At 44.8% G+C, this 18,776-nt stretch overlaps 2 protein-coding genes and 3 non-coding genes across 5 annotated transcripts in view; 1 reads left to right on the top strand and 4 right to left on the bottom strand.

The window, feature by feature from the left end:
* The window catches only part of ACAT2 (acetyl-CoA acetyltransferase 2), a 15,857-nt gene extending 9,786 nt beyond the window's left edge, over positions 1-6,071 (top strand). The window contains exons 4-9 of the mRNA XM_066372894.1: positions 125-242; positions 1,347-1,490; positions 2,293-2,415; positions 4,618-4,772; positions 5,260-5,370; positions 5,711-6,071. Of these exons, the coding sequence (XP_066228991.1) occupies positions 125-242; positions 1,347-1,490; positions 2,293-2,415; positions 4,618-4,772; positions 5,260-5,370; positions 5,711-5,881 (822 nt within the window). The 3' untranslated portion in view covers positions 5,882-6,071. The remainder of the gene's footprint in view (positions 1-124; positions 243-1,346; positions 1,491-2,292; positions 2,416-4,617; positions 4,773-5,259; positions 5,371-5,710) is intronic.
* TCP1 (t-complex 1) lies at positions 5,986-18,776 on the bottom strand. Its single transcript, XM_066372893.1, has 12 exons — positions 18,540-18,776; positions 17,446-17,531; positions 17,114-17,242; positions 15,180-15,277; positions 14,702-14,812; positions 14,231-14,412; positions 13,809-13,935; positions 8,751-8,926; positions 8,267-8,390; positions 7,102-7,294; positions 6,633-6,796; positions 5,986-6,281 (listed from the first exon to the last, which is right to left on the bottom strand). Exons 1-12 carry the CDS (start codon positions 18,601-18,603, stop codon positions 6,065-6,067), a joined length of 1,671 nt encoding a protein of 556 aa, XP_066228990.1. The 5' UTR covers positions 18,604-18,776; the 3' UTR covers positions 5,986-6,064.
* LOC136401573 (small nucleolar RNA SNORA20) lies at positions 8,070-8,206 on the bottom strand. Its single transcript, XR_010750598.1, has one exon. It is a non-coding gene; the product is annotated as a small nucleolar RNA SNORA20 (small nucleolar RNA).
* Positions 9,256-9,331, bottom strand: TRNAV-GAC (transfer RNA valine (anticodon GAC)). The gene has a single exon. It is a non-coding gene; the product is annotated as a tRNA-Val (tRNA).
* LOC136401619 (small nucleolar RNA SNORA29) lies at positions 14,889-15,025 on the bottom strand. Its single transcript, XR_010750642.1, has one exon. It is a non-coding gene; the product is annotated as a small nucleolar RNA SNORA29 (small nucleolar RNA).

Genomic DNA, 18,776 nt, shown 5'->3' with positions numbered 1-18,776 from the left:
GGGCAGAAGGGTTCTGAGGAGGACCAGATGAAGACTGAAGGACCACCGGACAGTTAAGAGTGGGCTCCTCGGGACAGGACTGGTTCTACCCGAGCCTCAGTTCAGTTGTATTTCTTGTCTCCAGGCTCCTCACTTGGTTCACTTGAGGACAGGAGTCAGGATTGGGGAGACACAACTGGCTGACAGCGTTCTCTGTGACGGGCTCACAGATGCATTTCACAGCTATCACATGGGCATCACAGGTGAGGCAGACGTGGCTGAGAGCATTGACTGTAAAAATGTCGCACCACTGCACAGGTGCTTTCCTCATATTGAGGTCATAATATCATTCGGTGGGATACTTGCTTTTCTGCATACTCTTTTTATTTTTTTAAATTGACATTTAGAGAGAGGGAGAAGGGGGGAGAAATATTGATTTGTTATTCCACTTATTTATGCCTTCATTGGTTGATTCTTTAAAAAGATTTTTTTCAAATTTTTATTGATTTTATAGAGAGCGGAAAGGAGAAACATTGATTAGTTGTTCCACTTATTTGTGCATTCATTGATTCTTGTGTGTGCCCTGACCAGCAAACATGCAAACTGGGTGTATTAGGACGATGCTGTAGCCAACAGAGCTACCTTCAAGGTGCATACTCTTAATTTAATCTTGAGGAAACAACAAACCCAAATCAGGGTCATATGACAAAAGAACTGGTCCCAGCTTTTCAAAAATGTCAAGATTAATAAACACAAAGATACTATAGTATGAGAAACTCTTCCAAATCAAAGAAAACTAAGGAAATGATGAAATGCAGTGCATGAGCCTGGATTGGATCCTGAACTGAGTAACTAAATTAGCGCTAAAGGACATCACTGGGACTAAAGGTGAAACTTGAAAAGGGACCAAGAATTAGTTAATTATATTGTATCGATGTTATGTTTCTTGAATTTGAAAGCTGCGGCTATATAAGAAAATGGCCTTGATTGGAGGAAATATACACTGAAGTGAAAATTTAAGGATAAAGGAGCATGATATCTATAACTTTCAAATGGTTCAGAAAGAACGATAAAAAAATTGGGGCAAAAATAAACAATTGATGCATCTGCATAAAGGAAAGTTCTGGAAGTTTAAAATTATATAAAAAGGAAAAGGTAAGAAGCAAAGAAAGAAAATGGCTTCGTAAGTCACTGCAACGTTTTCGTTTTCAGAGACAGTGGGAGGCAAGATTGCATGGGAGCGCTGTCCCTCGCCCACCCGTGAGCCTGCTCGTGTGGGCAGGCAGTGTTTGGTTAAATGGGAAAATCTTGAGCTACCAAAAGCCAGTTCCTGAAAATGATTGTTCTTTGCTTTATTTTTTTCACAGCTGAAAATGTAGCCAAAAAATGGCAAGTGACTAGAGAAGATCAGGACAAGGTTGCAGTTCTGTCCCAGAACAGGACCGAGAATGCACAGAAAGCTGGCTATTTTGACAAAGAAATTGTACCAGTTTTTGTACCTACTAGAAATGGTGGGTGTATAAATCACGATTTAAACATTAACGTGGCTGTTTACAAGTAAGGATAGTAATTAAGAGAATAACATATGGGACTGTTTATAAATGATAGTGTCTTAGCTGTGTCTTTCAGGTTGCAACTAGAAGATACTGAATAAGGGTTGGAGGAGGGGGACATTTATGGGCGAGAGCACGGGAAGCGTGTCCGCATTAACTTAGTCCCAGGGTGTCCACACTGCTGGGGAGGCAGAGCGGGTTTCATGAGGAACTGGAGCACTGGCTCAGGGCTGTGAGGGGGCAACAGCTGACCCTTTTACAGGCTACATCTCAGAAATAAACATCCCTTCCTTCCTGTTGCTTCAGTGTGCATTTCCTATTTCTTGGGTGGATCTCTTTAGATCACTTTATTATCTAACATGGAGGGCCCCAGTCCAGTTCTGTTAGTGATTGACGGCCATCTCCTATGACCAGCCCTTGTGAGGCTGGCTTTCACACTCCTGGACCCAGTTGGCTGCAACCGGCCAAGCCCTATGTCCCAGACCCCAAAGTTTTGCACAAAGAACTCCCTGTAACTGCCTTCCTCAGAAAGGGCTATGGATATGGAAGACACTGAAGCTCTCATGACAATAGTGCTCATAAAAGGTGTTACCATACAATAATTATTAGGACATACTTTTCTCTTTTTGAAGTGGAAGTATTTTTAAGTAAACCTTTCTTCCACATATTGATCTGGATGTATCAGGTCTAAAGAATCCACCATTCCTAGCGTGCTGCCTGCCATCTCTGTTCTAATGTCAAGTAATTTCCTTTTTTAAAGGTCTTACTGAAGTTAAAACAGATGAATTTCCTCGCCATGGGACCAACATAGAAGCTGTGTCTAAACTGAAGCCTTACTTCCTCAAAGATGGAACAGGAACAGTCACCCCAGCTAATGCTTCAGGTTAGATTTTCTCAAGGGCACTTGGGGGAAATCTTATTTTCTGGTAGGTCTTCCAGGTTAATACCTTTTTATACTATTTATACACGTTTTTCCATAGCATTGTTTTAGCTGTTTTAGGGGGAAATGTTGTAGTTCCGTATTTTTTTTAATTTTTTGTATTTTTCTGAAGCTGGAAATGGGGAGAGACAGACAGACTCCCGCATGCGCCCGACTGGGATCCACCCGGCACGCCCACCAGGGGGCGATGCTCTGCCCCTCCGGGGGGTTGCTCTGCTGCGACCAGAGCCACTCTAGCGCCTGGGGCAGAGGCCAAGGAGCCATCCCCAGCGCCCAGGCCATCTTTGCTCCAATGGAGCCTCGGCTGCGAGAGGGGAAGAGAGAGACAGAGAGGAAGGAGGGGGGAGGTGGAGAAGCAAATGGGCGCTTCTCCTATGTGCCCTGGCCGGAAATTGAACCCGGGTCCCCCGCACGCCAGGCCGACGCTCTACCACTGAGCCAACTGGCCAGGGCCTAGTTCCGTATATTTGATCATTAGTTTCTCCATAGCTGATTATTGACTTAACCTATATATAAGGTCTACCGGAAAATTCTGTCCGTTTCTATCAGTTTTGACACGTAAACACGTTTATTTTGGCGCATGTGTGTCTATTTTTATCACTTAATGCAGTGATTTTCAACCTTTGTTTCTCACGCACTCATAAACTAATTACTAAAGAAAAAGGGGCCCTGACCTCTTCTTCCTTAGTAACTAATTTATTTGTGCCATGAGATGAAAATGGTTGTATTTTGTCAGGGGCACTGACCTTAGTAACTAATGTGTTTGTGCCATGAAAAAAAAAAAGTTTGAAAATCACTGACTTAATGTATACATACTGACGTAGCAAATTAACTAAAACAAAGTTGATTCACGTTAGTCTTATGTGTGAAGCGATAGTGTACCCATGGCTACTGATAAAGTTCATTTACGCCACTGTAATTTTTACAAATTTCAACAAGGAAGAAATGCTACAGAAGCATGTCTGTAGCATCCACCATATTCCCTGGACTTAGCACCCTCTATCACTTGTTTTTGTCCTTACAAAATTTTTTCAAAATGAAGAAGATATCAAACAAGCACTGGTTCAGTTTTTCGCATCAAAAGATAAAACATTTTTCAAAAATGGGATATACAGCCTGACCTGTGGTGGCGCAGTGGATAAAGCGTCGACCTGGAAATGCTGAGGTCACCGGTTCAAAACCCTGGGCTTGCCTGGTCAAGGCACATATGGGAGTTGATGCTTCCTGCTCCTCCCTCCCCCTTCTCTATCTCATTCTCTCTCTTCTCTAAAAATTAATAAAAGTAAAAAAATTAAAAAAAAAGGGATATACAAATTGCCCTCACGCTGGCAAGAAATCATTAATAATGGCAATTATATTACTTAATAAAGTTTCGTTTTATTCCAAAAACGGACAGAACTTTCCAGTAGACCTTATATATAAAAGATGGGGCAAAAGTAGTTTTAGTTGCTCATATGGAAAATTCAACTAAGAAATACGAAAACTTTTGTGTACTCCCAACTGTAACCCTTTACCCACCCGGCATGCTGAATGGATTTGCTTTCCCAATATTCTGATGAGATGTGCAGGTGAAAAAGCCAATCTGTCAGTACCCTCCTGAGGCTGGAGCTGTTTCTTCCGTTTTTCATTAATCTCCCTTCCCCACTGCTTCCATCTTTCCATTCATTCTCCCATTGGAGTGTTCTGTGGTCAATTATGTCATACTGGCTAACTTAGCTTTTCTTTTTTCTTTTTTTAATGTTTTTTTTTTTTTTTGTATTTTTCTGAAGCTGGAAATGGGGAGTCAGACAGACTCCCGCATGCGCCCGACCGGGATCTACCTGGCACGCCCACCAGGGGGCGACGCTCTGCCCACCAGGGGGCGATGCTCTGCCCCTCCGGGGTGTCGCTCTGCCGCAACCAGAGCCACTCTAGCGCCTGGGGCAGAGGCCAAGGAGCCAACCCCAGGGCCCGGGCCATCTTTGCTCCAATGGAGCCTTGGCTGTGGGAGAGGAAGAGAGGGAGGAAGGAGAGGGGGAAGGGTGGAGAAGCAGATGGGCGCCTCTCTTGGGTGCCCTGGCCGGGAATCAAACCCGGGACTTCCGCATGCCAGGCTGACACTACCACTGAGCCAACCGGCTAGGGCCTGACAGCCATCTTTTGCAGGAATGAATGATGGTGCTGCAGCTGTGGTTGTTATGAAGAAGTCAGAAGCTGCCAACCGTGGCCTCAAGCCTTTAGCAGAGATAGTTTCCTGGTCACAAGCAGGTGTGGAGCCTTCCATTATGGGAACAGGACCGATTCCAGCAATAAAGCAAGCCGTGAGTTTGTGAATGTTAACTTACCTCTCGGGGACTAGACCAATGACCTGCAGCTCTGTACTCAGCTCTGCCGTTTGAACTTGGCCCGGGTCCTTTTCCACTCCAAAATGCCAATACTGAGCTTGGTTTTGCTTCCGTGTTGACTCCTCTCAGGTTTCTCTTTATAGTCTTCCTATCAACCTTAAATGAGCTTACTCATTTCCTTACCTCTATTTTCCCTCCCACAGAGGGAAGGCAGGAAAATTTAAGATCATGTGGTTTGGGGAACTGATTCTGCTATATCACCTCTTCTACACATGACAGATGTTACTGGTTCAAATTTCAAGATAGTTTAGAATTTCAAGGGCTGTTTTATCCTTAACCTCTTAGAATGTGTGATGTAGGAACCCAAAATGGGTTTTTCGAGATCCTTCAGTACTGCAGTATATTCTTTTACCTTCAATGAAGAACGATTCCACCAGAGTTCTTAGATTTTAATCTTTTTTAGGTTGCAAAAGCAGGTTGGTCCCTGGAGGATGTGGACCTATTTGAAATCAATGAAGCCTTTGCAGCCCTCTCTGTTGCCATAATTAAGGAACTTGGATTAAACCCAGAGAAGGTAAACATGAGCAAGCAGTGTTGGAGAGCTTGCAAATGAACATTCACAATGCAGTTTTATGACTGTCAACATAAAACACGTATGTAGTTAGGTACCCAGTCCTAGGTATTGGCCATATAGTGGGTGGCTTCTCGTGAAGTTCCTGCTAGAGCTTGGGTTTACTCATTTTGTTGCTTCCCGAGGCAAACTACCTTGACTGCATTGGTTTACTTCCAACACGAACAGGGTGGAATAAGGGAAGGCAGTCAGGATACATGTCAAGAGCACAGGTCAGGTTCTAGGCAGTTGAAAAGGGCGGGTTACTGAGGTAACATGAATAACCAATCTTCTCCCTGCTTAGGTCAACTGTCAAGGAGGGGCCATAGCCTTGGGCCATCCTCTCGGGGCATCGGGCTGTCGGATTCTCGTTACCCTGCTACACGCACTGGAGCGGACAGGCGGACGCCGTGGAGTTGCTGCCCTGTGTATTGGGGGTGGGATGGGGATAGCAGTGTGTGTTCAGAGAGGGTGAACCCAGCTTTAAACCTCATTTCTCTCTAAACTAGTAAGGCACTAGTGTGAAATCAGGACCAATTAGAATGGGAGCCACCTTCCACTTCACAAGAACCCAAGGCATGCCAGCTTGTACTTTAATGTGTAATACACAGGCGTAAGACAGGTGCATCTGACACTGTTATAAATAAAAGGAATCAAATCAGTCATCAAGGGCTCCTGAGTGAACAGCATCATCATAACCTCCATGCTTATCATCTCTGCTTTCTGGATGCAATTTAATAAGATCATCAATTCGAAGAATGGTAATTGCAGCTTCTGTCGCAAATTTCAAGCTTTTAACTTTAACTATAGTTGGTTCAAATACCCCTGCTTGTTTGTTGTCTCGAGGTTTGCCATTGACCAGATCAAGACCAATCCTGCAATTCAGGGAAAAAAAATTATGACGTCTTATAGAACACATACTCATTGTATCCCTTTAAGACTAAAGTAATGCTTTATGAACAACAAAATCAATGAAAGGATTGTACGTGAAAGGCCTAGATTGTAGTAAAGAAATGATTAACATCATTTAATATCTTATAAAGGGGTTGCTTAAAATGGATATGGATCAACCCAAAATAATCTCCCTGTTCCTCAACTGGACTGTCCTATAGAGTTCATTACCCAGAGAAGCAAAGAGAAGTTAGGACGCTTGAATGCTAATAAAATCAGCAGAAAACAAAATGACATACAGATGACAGTGAACAAGACGGAAACTGTAGACTTACCATTTTAGATTTTTACGTTCTGGGTTAACTTGAGCCTCATTATGAAAAGCTCTTAACTTTGCGACTAGGTCAGTCGAGTCTTGGGCAGCATTAACTGCCAGTGTATTCGGAATAACAAGAAGAGACCGTGCAAACTCTGCAATAGCGAGCTGTTCCCGAGACCCCTAAGAGGAGAGAGAATGAGGTGTCTTCACAACAGCAGCCAAGGCCTCAGATGAGGCACATGAACAGAATGCTAGGTCCGTGGCACATCAGCTCAGGTGGTCAGAGATCAGCCCAAAACACCAAGGTGTGGGTTTGCGCCCTAGTCAGGGCACGCAGGAAGCAACCAATGAGCACACAACTACGTGGAACAAAAGAATGCCCTGCCCCCTCGCAACCAGTCAATAAGTACTAGTTTTTAAAAATGCTAGATAGAGACAATCTCACACACCTCTTGAAAAGAAAATGGGTTTCTAGACATTCTTACCATGCTGGTTGCGTAGTTTTCGAGGTATATGGAAAGGGCTGCTTCTACAGCTCCCCCACCCGGAACCACAGACTTGGACTCCAACACTCTCTTCACCACACACAGAGCATCGTGTAAAGAGCGCTCCATCTCATCACACATGAAATCGTTTGCCCCACGTAAGATAATTGATGCAGATGTACGAGCCTTAGTGCTGTTAAGAAGATGAAGTGACATTCTTAACATGTTTATAAAATAAGCCTACACAGAAACTCTTAAGGGCCCTGGCCGGGTAGCACAGCTGGTTAGAGCACCATCCTGATATGCCAAGATGCAGGCTTGATCCCCGGTCAGGGCACCCAAGAGAATCAACCAATGAATGCATAAATAAACGGCACAACTTGATGTTTCCCTTTCCCAAATTAATACATTTTAAAACCTGGCCTGTGGCCTGACCTGTGGTGGCGCAGTGGATAAAGCGTCAACCTGGAAATGCTGAGGTCGCCGGTTCGAAACCCTGGGCTTGCCTGGTCAAGGCACATATGGGAGTTGATGCTTCTAGCTTCTCCCCCCTGTCTCTCTCTTCTCTCTGTCTCTCTCTCTCCCTCTCTCCTCTCTAAAATGAATAAAATAAATTAAAAAAAAAAATTATCTTATAATTCTAAAAATAAAATAAAATAAAATAAAATAAAACCTGGCCTGTGGTGGCACAGAAGAGAAAGGGTCGACCTGGAATGCTGAAGTTGCTGGTTTGAGACCCTGGGCTTGCCTGGTCAAGGCACACGCGGGAAACAACCACTACGAGATGATGCTTCCCATTTCTCCCCTCTGCTCCTTTCATTGTCTACTTTCTAAAAAAGAAACTCTTTAATAATATACATTATTAAATATATAAAATAATATATATTATAAATATATAAGAGAAAATTTTGCTTGCTGTAAGCACTTTGATTAAATCCTGCTTACCTAAGGACATATGGACAGGGGAGCAATGTCTAGGCCATATATGCAGAAGAGATTTGAAACGGTTATTCCATCTCAATTTACAATGGCCCAATGTTATTTTATCCCATGCGTATAACTGCTTATATCACTGAAAAGACTACAGCAGCAAATAAATGGGAAGGCGATTTATTTTTAATTCATTAATAAAATCTAGCTTTCTATTTTCGAAAGTAGCTCTTACTTTTTGATCAGGATCAGCTCATCATCACAGATTCTTTCCTGGACCACCTCTTCCGCTTGTCCCAACATAGAAGCTTCAAAAGTCTCTTCCCCTTCCAGATTAGCCAGGGTTGACAGAATAGTTGCTGTTAAGAGTTACAAAGATCTGTAAACACTGTTCTCCCATGAATACTTTCACAACCTGTCTTAGATTCAGAAACATTTCTGAAAAGGTGATGTATAAATACCAAGTTTAAGGTTTGAGTTAACCATCAGACAAGCAACTGTTCTTTTGTCCTAAGAACTGTCATTTTGAGGTGAAGAAATTAAGTAAATCTAAAGAACTTTTCCAGTTACATGAAACATGGCTCTGTAAATACATCTGTAGTACAAATCAAGAAAAAGTATGTTTTTGAAACTGCTTAGTGTTAACATTTCAGTGTAAAGAGACATGGTCTTGTGCAGTAACATGAAATGTCGTATCTGACAGGTGGCAGAAGACATACCTCCAGAAGCCTTAGCAATGCGTTTAAGGTCTCTCTTTAAAACTCTTCTAACTGCCATTGCACCAGTCTCCACAAAATACTTCAGACACATGTCGTCAATTCCACCAGTGGTTAGGACAACGTTGGCTCCAGTAGCCAGGATCTTCTGGATTCGCTCCTTGGTGATATCTGACTCTCTGTAAATGAAGTGTGAGTAGGAACCCAAAGTTACCTCCTGTATTTTTTTTTTTTTTGTATTTTTCTGAAGCTGGAAACGGGGAGAGACAGTCAGACAGACTCCCACATGCGCCCGACTGGGATCCACCCGGCACGCCCACCAGGGGGCAACGCTCTGCCCCTCCAGGGCGTTGGTCTGTTGCGACCAGAGCCACTCTAGCCCCTGGGGCAGAGGCCAAGGAGCCATCCCCAGCACCCGGGCCATCTTTGCTCCAATGGAGCCTCGGCTGCGGGAGGGGAAGAGAGAGACAGAGAGGAAGGAGAGAAGCGCCCATCTGCTTCTCCAATGTGCCCTGGCCGGGAATTGAACCCGGGACTTCTGCACGTCAGGCCGACACTCTACCACTGAGCCAACTGGCCAGGGCTTAAGTTACCTCCTGTATTTACATAACATAACTCTAACTTCAATTAAACGTCAAAATACAATGCTCAGAAAAATTAGGGCAGATTTCAAAATGAATATGAAGCAATGAAAAAAAGCATTTGGTTTAAAGAACATCAGAAAAGCAAACAAAGAAAATTGTTTGATTATGCAAATGAGATGCAAAGCCAACTTTCAGTTCATTGGTGAAAATGCAGTATACAAAAGGTTGAAAGTACTGGAGTATCTGCCCGTTCCCTGATCTTGAAAGTGCACACCTGCAATTTTCCATCCGTTGCAATGCTCAAGTAACACAATTTGCCTGAATGCGAAGCCTGGAGAGCCATAGACACCTTGAAGCTAGTCAGACAACAGTGGCAACAGCACTTGGAACATCCCAAAGTGTGATTAGCAGACTTTGGAATCGCTTTCAAGAGACTGGCACAGTACATAGAAGACGAGGACAGGGTCGCCCATCTGCCACAACAGCAAGAGATGACCACTACTTGACCTTATTGGCAAGAAGAAACAGGTGCAGCAGTAATGCGGCAAAGCTGCAGGGAGTTTCTTGCTGCTACTAGACGATGGATATGCACCCAGACCATATGAAATCGGCTCCATCGTGTTAGACTGCATGCCCGGCAACCAATGGTATGCATTCCGTTATCTGCTGAACACCGTAGAACCTGTAGAAGGTGAGCTGATGAGCATCGTCCTTGGCCCTGTGATGAGTGGTCAACTGTCTTCTCTGATGAGTCACGGTTCAGTCTGCAGCCTGACAATCATCATGTCCTGATCTGGCGTGAACAAGGAACACAGGAGAATCCACGTTTCATGCGAGAAAGGGACTCCTTTGGTGGTGGTGGGTGTGGGCTGGTACCAGCATTGGGGGTCGTGCTGACCTCCACATTAGAAACGATTGCTGACTGCTGTCAGATATCGAGATGAGGTCTGCACCGTATAGTGGACCCCATGCTGGAGCAGTTGGAAACAACTTTCTTTTCACAGACGATAATGCAAGGCCCCACTGTGCGCATCTCTTCAACAACATGCTTCAGGAGGCAAGAATCGAACGCATGGACTGGCCTTCACGTTCTCCAGACCTGAATCCCATTGAACATGCTCGGGATGCACTGGGAAGACGTCTGACACACTGTCCAATGCTTCCCACAACAGTTCTTGAGCTGGAAGGTGTCCTGGAGCAGGACTGGCAGAGGGTCCCATTAGAACTGCTGGATAACCTGATCCTGTCCATGCCCCATTGCAGTCACAGTGTTTCAGCAGTCTTGGGTGGCCATGCACCCTACTGAACAGTACATGTGTGGCACTCTCGTCCACCCTGACACGCTTCCGTTTACCCCCACCAATGTCACTTGCTACTCAATGACAATAATTGAGTTTGCATTTCATTTGCATAATAGAACAACCATCTTTGACTTGTCATTTGCTTTTCTGATGTTATTTAATAAAAAAGTCATATGCCTTTATTGCTTCATATTCATTTTGAAATATCCCCTAATTTTTAGTGTGCAGTATAATTGGACATGAAATTAGACCTCCCTTTTGCTTCTATGACCAAAATTTAAGCTAATCCAATTTATATAAAAGCTCCAAGGATTAAAAATTACTTGTCCCCCCACCACCAACTTGAGTCACTAACCAAGAACTATGTTAGACAGGAAAGCGTCCCTGCCTTTAATGATCTGCCTGTCAAACCACATTCCGCGGCCAATGCTAGTACAGTGGAATGCAGAGATTACGAGCACATGGCAGGCAAAATCCATCCCAGTAGAAGAGACAGAAAGCCCGAGGGTCTGGAGCCAAGAAGGTCCCTGAGTTGAACTGACAGGTAAAACCAGAAAATGGAGAACCCTGTAGGAGTGTTAAAGTCTGGACTCGGCCCTGGCCGGTTGGCTCAGTGGTAGAGTGTTGGCCTGGCGTGCAGGAGTCCCGGGTTCAATTCCCAGCCAGGGCACACAGGAGAAGCACCCATTTGCTTCACCACCCCTCCCCCTCTCCTTCCTCTCTGTCTCTCTCTTCCCCTCCCGCAGCCAAGGTTCCATTGGAGCAAAGTTGGCCCAGGTGCTGAGGATGGCTCTGTGGCCTCTGCCTCAGGTGCTAGAATGGCTCTGGTCGCAACAGAGCATCGCCCCCTGGTGGGCATGCTGGGTGGATCCCGGTCGGGCACATGCAGGAGTCTGTCTGACTGCCTCCGTTTCCAACTTCAGAAAAATACAAAAAAAAGTCTGGACTCAGTTTAATCTTTTTACATAAGAACAGCATTGTCGAATCTGTTTTCAAAAGGGTCCCGATATCAGTGTGGAAACCGCACTGGAAAGGGGATGGACCGAGGCAAGGAGGCACTATGTGGACTGACGGGCGACCAGAGCAGAGTCCCAGGTTATGACTTGGGGAACTACCTGGCGTTTCAGCCACTGACGGGGGAGTAGAACTACTAACAGGTGGGGTAGGACGAGAAAGTAGAATTCAGTTTCTAACAACTGAGGCTGAAGCCGTGTTATATTCAGGTGACGCTGCCAGGAGGCAGACAAACATATGGAAACTAAGCAAGCTATGGGAAAGAAGAATAAAGCGTCCTGGCAACCAAGGTCTCAGGCTAGATTCCTAATCAAGGCACATGAGACGCAACCAGTGAGTGCACAAAACTGGAACAAGCCGATGCTTCTCTCCACCACCCCCAACTCCGTGGAGAAATTAAAAAAACACAAAACGATAAAAAAAAAAAAGCCTGTAAAATAAATCCCTTCGTACATACTGAAAAAAATACTGTGCCAGACACTATAATAAAAACAGTTACAAAGCCAAGGAAATCATTCAGTTGTCTGTCTTAAGAGTTTATACTCTGGCCTGACCAGGCAGTGGCGCAATGGATAGAGCGTCGGACTGGGATGCCAAGGACCCAGGTTCGAGACCCCAAGGTTGATAGCTTGAGCGCAGGCTCATCTGGTTTGAGCAAAGCTCACCAGCTTGGACCCAAGGGGTTGCTCTGTCTGCTGAAGGCCCCTCAGTCAAGGCACATATGAGAAAGCAATCAATGAACAACTAAGGTGTCGCAACGCGCAACAAAAAACTAATGATTGATACTTCTCATCTCTCCGTTCCTGTCTGTCTGTCCCTGTCTATCCCCCCCCCCCCCCCGTTAAAAAAAGTTTATACTCTTAAGTCATACAAACATAATTAGAAACTGTGGTAATCACTAGGAAAACAAGGTATAGAAATTCATGGTCCTGGCCGGTTGGCTCAGCGGTAGAGCGTTGGCCTGGCGTGCGGGGGACCGGGGTTCGATTCCCGGCCAGGGCACATAGGAGAAGCGCCCATTTGCTTCTCCACCCCGCCCCCCCCTCCTTCCTCTCTGTCTCTCTCTTCCCCTCCTGCAGCCAAGGCTCCATTGGAGCAAAGATGGCCCGGGCACTGGGGATGGCTCCTTGGCCTCTGCCCCAGGCGCTAGAGTGGCTCTGGTCGCGGCAGAGCGACGCACCGGAGGGGCAGAGCATCGCCCCCTGGTGGGCGTGCCGGGTGGATCCCGGTCGGGCGCATGCGGGAGTCTGTCTGACTGTCTCTCCCTGTTTCCAGCTTCAGAAAAATGCAAAAAAGAAATTCATGATAGGGCCCTGACCAGTTGGCTCAGCAGTAGAGCATCAGCCCAGTGTGTGAAAGTCCTGGGTTCAATTCCTGGTCAGGGCACACAGGTGAAGCAACCATTTGCTTCTCCGCCCCTCTGCCCCCCATCTCTCTCTTCCCTTCTTGCAGCCATGGCTCAAATGTTTGAGAAAGTTGGCCCCAGGTGCTGAGGATGGCTCCATGGCCTTGCCTCAGGCGTTAAAACAGCTCAGTTGTCAACAGAGCAGCCCCAGATGGGCAAAACATCATCTAGTGGGCTTGCCAGGTGGATACCAGTGGGGCACATGTGAGTCTGTCTCTGCCCCCCTCTCTCATTGAATAAAAATAATTAGTAGTTGAAGACGCATATGAGAAAGAACTATCAATGAAGCAAAAATGTTAAAGCAGAAGGCAACAGGACCTGGAAGGAGGACTGGTTTTTGACTGAAGAACGCTTGCTGTTATGTCAGGAAAGAGGAAAGAAATAGTTAGATAAAAGATGACAGCATTACTGACTCCTGGGGCAAACATTTCTTATACATTTGGTTCAGTTACTTAAAACAAAACCCACAAAAAAAAAATATATATATATACTCCAAATACTAACCACCTAACCATTAAAAACTTGACTTCATGACCAGGCCTCTAGCATGCCAATCAATAACACTGGCTGTACCCTAGTACTTGCCTGGCATACAGTAGTAGGCACACAGTGTACTTGCCTTATTCCTCTACTGTTTAGTTGAGAGAATACATTAACTGATATGTAACTCCTTTTTAGTTTACTATCACCTGGTCTAACAGAAGTAGAATTTACAGACAACCTGTTTTCAAAGGTCAGAAATAGTTTACCCACTTACCTCTGTCTAATCTGGTCCAGTTTTTCAGGGTCTGTAATGACCACCTGGACACCAAGTTTCATCTTTGTTTTCTGCAGGCTGAAGTCAAGGCAGGCAATTTTTGCATTCACTATTCTCTTGGGCATGCCTATAATTGAATATAATGTTCAGTTCACAGTAATTACTTCATAGTAATTATTAAAGATGCTACATTTAATAACATCCATGGAACTATAAAGCATAATAGAATAGCACGGAGATTAAACTATGTTATATGTAAACACAAATTTCAATTTTGTTGCACATTTTTATGGCATTCAACACATACTTTCTAACTTGCATTTTTCCTAAGATGGTTCATCTTAGACATACAGTATTCAGTCCACAAAAAGCTCATTTTACCCGCCAGGCCTCTCCTCAGGTGGCGGAGATCCCAGACTTACCCTGGGACCCCACCACACAGTTGAGTGCATAGCCATTGATGAGCATGCTCTCCACCTGGCTTCTTCCATGGGCCTTCAGAACATTGATGGAATTGACGGGATAGCGAGGCTGGCCTCTTACATCTGTGTATTTAATGGCAAGAACAGCATCTACTACCATGTTAGCGAAGAAATCCCCATTTCTAAGGCAACAGTTAAGGAGAACTTGGAATGGACAGTGGGTAAACAAAGTCAAGGGTAACTCAAAGGCACATCCTATTTACAACCCCATCAAAGAAACAGGCCACTAAAATGCTAGAGAACTATCACCATTTGTAATTCATACTACCTTTACAAATACTTTATATTACCTTCCCCTTAGAAAAGCAGGGAAGGAAACAGCTGGTTTTAATACAGCGCCACCTGGCATGAAAACTAACAAATTCTTGCTTTAAAAAAAGCCTAAACTTTATCGGACCAACACAAGGATACATTCCAATGATTTTGGATGACATTGATGTCTTAGCAGCATTAATCAGGCAGTCTCTTCCAAGTTCATCTGTGTTAATAATTAGATTTTCACTAATGTAACGCACTGCTTCCCTGTTTAAAGTGTGCCGGAGAAAACATAAATTACTTCAATCTTCCATTTTATCAGTGTCAAAATATCATAGGCACCAGTTTTCTGTTTAGCCATTTCATATAGGAGGAGGACACAGAAAAACCCTCCCTCTTCAGATCATGGCAGCATTAATCTATCCCATAAGCATAGCCACTAAAATCTATTATTAGAAAATGTGGTAGTCAAATGGGAATAAAAAAAGATACCAGCCCTACTTACCTCAAAAAATTATTACTTAAATGCTAAAATACACTTTTTAAATTAAAATGCAGTCATCAACAAAAACATTTAAACAGTTTACGATTATATCAAATAATATAAAATCTTCTCTGAATGCAAACATCTTACTTGCAGGCAAGTCGATAGCCACTAATAACTGACGTGGGATGAATTTTCTGTTTGACTAGTTCATCTGCGTTTTTTAGAAGTTCTGCTGCAATAATTACCTGTTGAGAAAACATTCATTGCCCTAACATCAGTCTGACAATATATGTAATGATGCATATGTAAAAACACAAGTCAGATAGTAACCAGAATATTAAACAGAATTGTGATAGCAGTGACATGAGTAACTGATTAGAAATTTAAAAAAAGACAACTCTACATAGGGTTTCATATGCAAATGGTCAAAGCCAAGTAAGAGCCAGAAAAATGTTCTGGCTAATAAATTAGTTCTGCAGTACATTAATAAAGGACACAGCCATCACCTTTCCGGATGAAGTGTCTGCCTACTCAAATGATCTGTACCATTTCAGTTTATTGCTTGGTTTATTTCAAAAATATTTATTTATTTTTTTATTTAATTAATTTATTTATTTTTCTGAAGCTAGAAACGGAGAGAGACAGTCAGACAGACTCCCGCATGCGCCCAACCGGGATCCACCCGGCACGCCCACCAGGGGCGATGCTCTGCTGCGACCAGAGCCACTCTAGTGCCTGGGGCAAAGGCCAAGGAGCCATCCCCAGCGCCCGGGCCATCTTTGCTCCAATGGAGCCTCGGCTGCGGGAGGGGAAGAGAGAGACAGAGAGGAAGGAGAGGGGGAGGGGTGGAGAAGCAAATGGGCGCTTCTCCTATGTGCCCTGGCCGGGAATCGAACCCGGGTCCCCCACACGCCAGGCCGACGCTCTACCACTGAGCCAACCGGCCAGGGCTCAAAAATATTTAAAGCCTGACCTGTGGTGGCTCAGTGGACAGAGCGCCCACCAGGAAGGAAGTCTGAGACCGCGGGTCTGAAACCCCAGGCTTGCCCGGTCAAAGCACACACAAACAATGAACAGCTAGAGTGAAGCAACTACTTCTCATCCCCACCCTCTGCAGTCAGTAAATAAAATCTCAAAATCTCTTAAGATAACTAGAAAGGTATTTTTTTTTTAATTAAAGACTTAAAAATACCACATCATTTGGGGGAAATTATGATTTTATTTAAAAAGTCATGTTATCATAATTAAGTTACCTGTACAAAACCACTTTTATTATTTTAGAAGAGGTAAATTCCATACTTTCACGGCTTGTAGTTTGAAGAAATACAAACATTTCCCCCCTCCCACAACACACTATTTCTTTAGAACACGTTATTTGTTCTTGACCAAATAAAAGAGTTTCTACATCAACGTGCTGGATGATTTCCAATTCTTTTGTTTCTTATGAAAGAGGCAGGGAGGGACAGTACCACCCACTGTTCCTCTATGTGCCCTGACCAGGGATGAAACCCGCAACCTTGTCATTTCAGAATGATGCTCTTAACTAACTGACCTACCCAGCTAGGGTTCATTTTATTTACAGACAGAGAGGCAGGGAGAGAGGGGAGGGTAAAGGGAAACATTCGTTTGTTATTCCGCTCAGTTGTGCATTCTTTGGTTGCTTCCTGTGTGTGCCCTGACCGGGGATGGAACCCACAACCTTGTTGTTTCAAGACAACACTCTTAACTGAGTTAACTGGCCAGGGTCACCAAGGTTTTATGTTATTGATCACGTTTACTGACTTTCTCATATTTCCACTATGAACTCATGAGAATGCCTTGTCATATAAAAAATGTTGTTTTTAAGAACCAGTGAGATTTCTTTTAGATAATTATAAAGGGAAGGTCTTAGAAATTTCTAAGTCTCAGGTCATTGATGGGAAAGGAAAATAACTAAACTTAAATGAGGGAAACATATTTCTTAAAGTTTCTTTTCTATTTGAAGTGTGCAAACTAGGTATAACCATCAGTCACCCCCCCACCCCCATCCGTTTCCGAGTCACTACCCAAAAAACTTCATTTTCTCCCTGGTGACCACCTACCACAGAGGTAGTTCCATCTCCCACTTCCTTGTCTTGCAGATCAGCTAGCTCACAAAGAACTTTAGCTGCAGGGTGTTCCACCTCCAGTAACTTCAGGATGGTCGCACCATCGTTAGTAATGGTTACGTCCTAAGTAATTTGCCAGGAAGAAAAAGATAATCACAATCACCCCCAGAAACAGGGCAACTTCTAATGAACACAACTCTGTTATGACATACATTCATTCACCTTGGCAACACCTTCCAATACTAGCACTCTGATTAAAAACAACTTACAGAACAAAATAAGATCTTTTCAATTTGAAGAAACAAACAACATCTAGATGTACTTACACCAATATCATCCACCAACATTTTATCCAAGCCAACCGGTCCAAGGGAACTTTTTACGATATTGGCAATAGAAGCTGCAGCCATAACTGTAGAAATGAGATGAACAAAATTAGGAAAAGCCACTATTTCAAAGGACAATCATTTCAGCTTAAAGTAAATGACATCCAGCAGTCTCTGAATTTTACAAATCTGTTCTAATTAAATTATCTACTAGTCATAATTTCAGATTCTCCCACCTTATATGGAAAATAAAAAAAAATACATTTCAACAACCTTTTCCTTCAGAAGCCAGCAGGTATTTTTCCTTTTTTAATTCTGTAAAATCAACAGTTTTTATCTGTGAATCAAAAAACTGGGCATCCAAAGGTTCTGACTTTCATGCAAACTCATCCAAGACAAAAAACAAAAAAACTAGCAATCTATCAAATAACGATAAGACCCACAGGCATCCATGAGTTCTCATTGTAAGCACTCTCAAGAGGCTCAACAACAAACGCTTTAAGTCGTATCCATGTTTACTGGAACAAATTCACTTTAAGTATCGCTCACGCTAGCCTTCAACTAATATTTCGCCGGCTATTATTTCAAGAAGCTGTTAGCGATAGGTAGGGAACGCAGCATCTACAGCCGAGGACAACGGGAGGAGCAGGCCATCGGGATGGTGACCAGTCGGTCACTACGCAACAGAACAGCTGAAAGTAGTCTTTTCTGGTTAGGGGTCCTAAACCGAGGCCCCGAGGGGCGCTCCTCGTGGGTACGGTCGGAACAGAAGGGGCTCAGAGCAGCCAGAGCGGACCCCAGGCTCGGCCGGCCGGCACGTGTGGGCACCCGGGTCGCTCTCGCGCGCCCCGAGGCCGGGCATCCTCCCCAGCCGCCCCCGTCCGGCGCGGTTCCCCATCACGTGCGGCGCTCCTCCCTTACCTGCGGGAAGGGGGCGCTACCGCCCGCCTGGGGGCGCGAGACCCGCGTGGGTAGGACATGCACCCCGCACCAAGCCCTCTTTTGGGGAGAAAAGGAAAGCACAAGGACGGCGGCCGCGGCCCGAGCGGGGAAGCGCACCGCGCCGGCCTAACCCAGGCCCGGCCCATCCTTACCGTTCTGGGAGCGGATCGCCTCCCCACTGCTGCGGTCCCCGAATACCGGCAAAGGCCCCTCCATCTTCGCGGCAGGGTCCACTTCGGGTTTCACTCACACCGCGGACAACTGGCGTCTCGGTCCCTAGGCCGGGCGGCTGCCAGTCCAGCGGCGGCGGCGTGGAACGTGCCGGAACGATGCCGCAGGGGCTGCCGGGAACGCCGCTCCCCTCCCCACCCCGGTCGCCTGTGCCGCCG

The sequence above is a fragment of the Saccopteryx leptura genome, chromosome 3, assembly GCF_036850995.1.
Source record: "Saccopteryx leptura isolate mSacLep1 chromosome 3, mSacLep1_pri_phased_curated, whole genome shotgun sequence".
NCBI lineage: Eukaryota > Metazoa > Chordata > Mammalia > Chiroptera > Emballonuridae > Saccopteryx > Saccopteryx leptura.
This window is presented reverse-complemented; position numbering and strand designations above follow the sequence as displayed.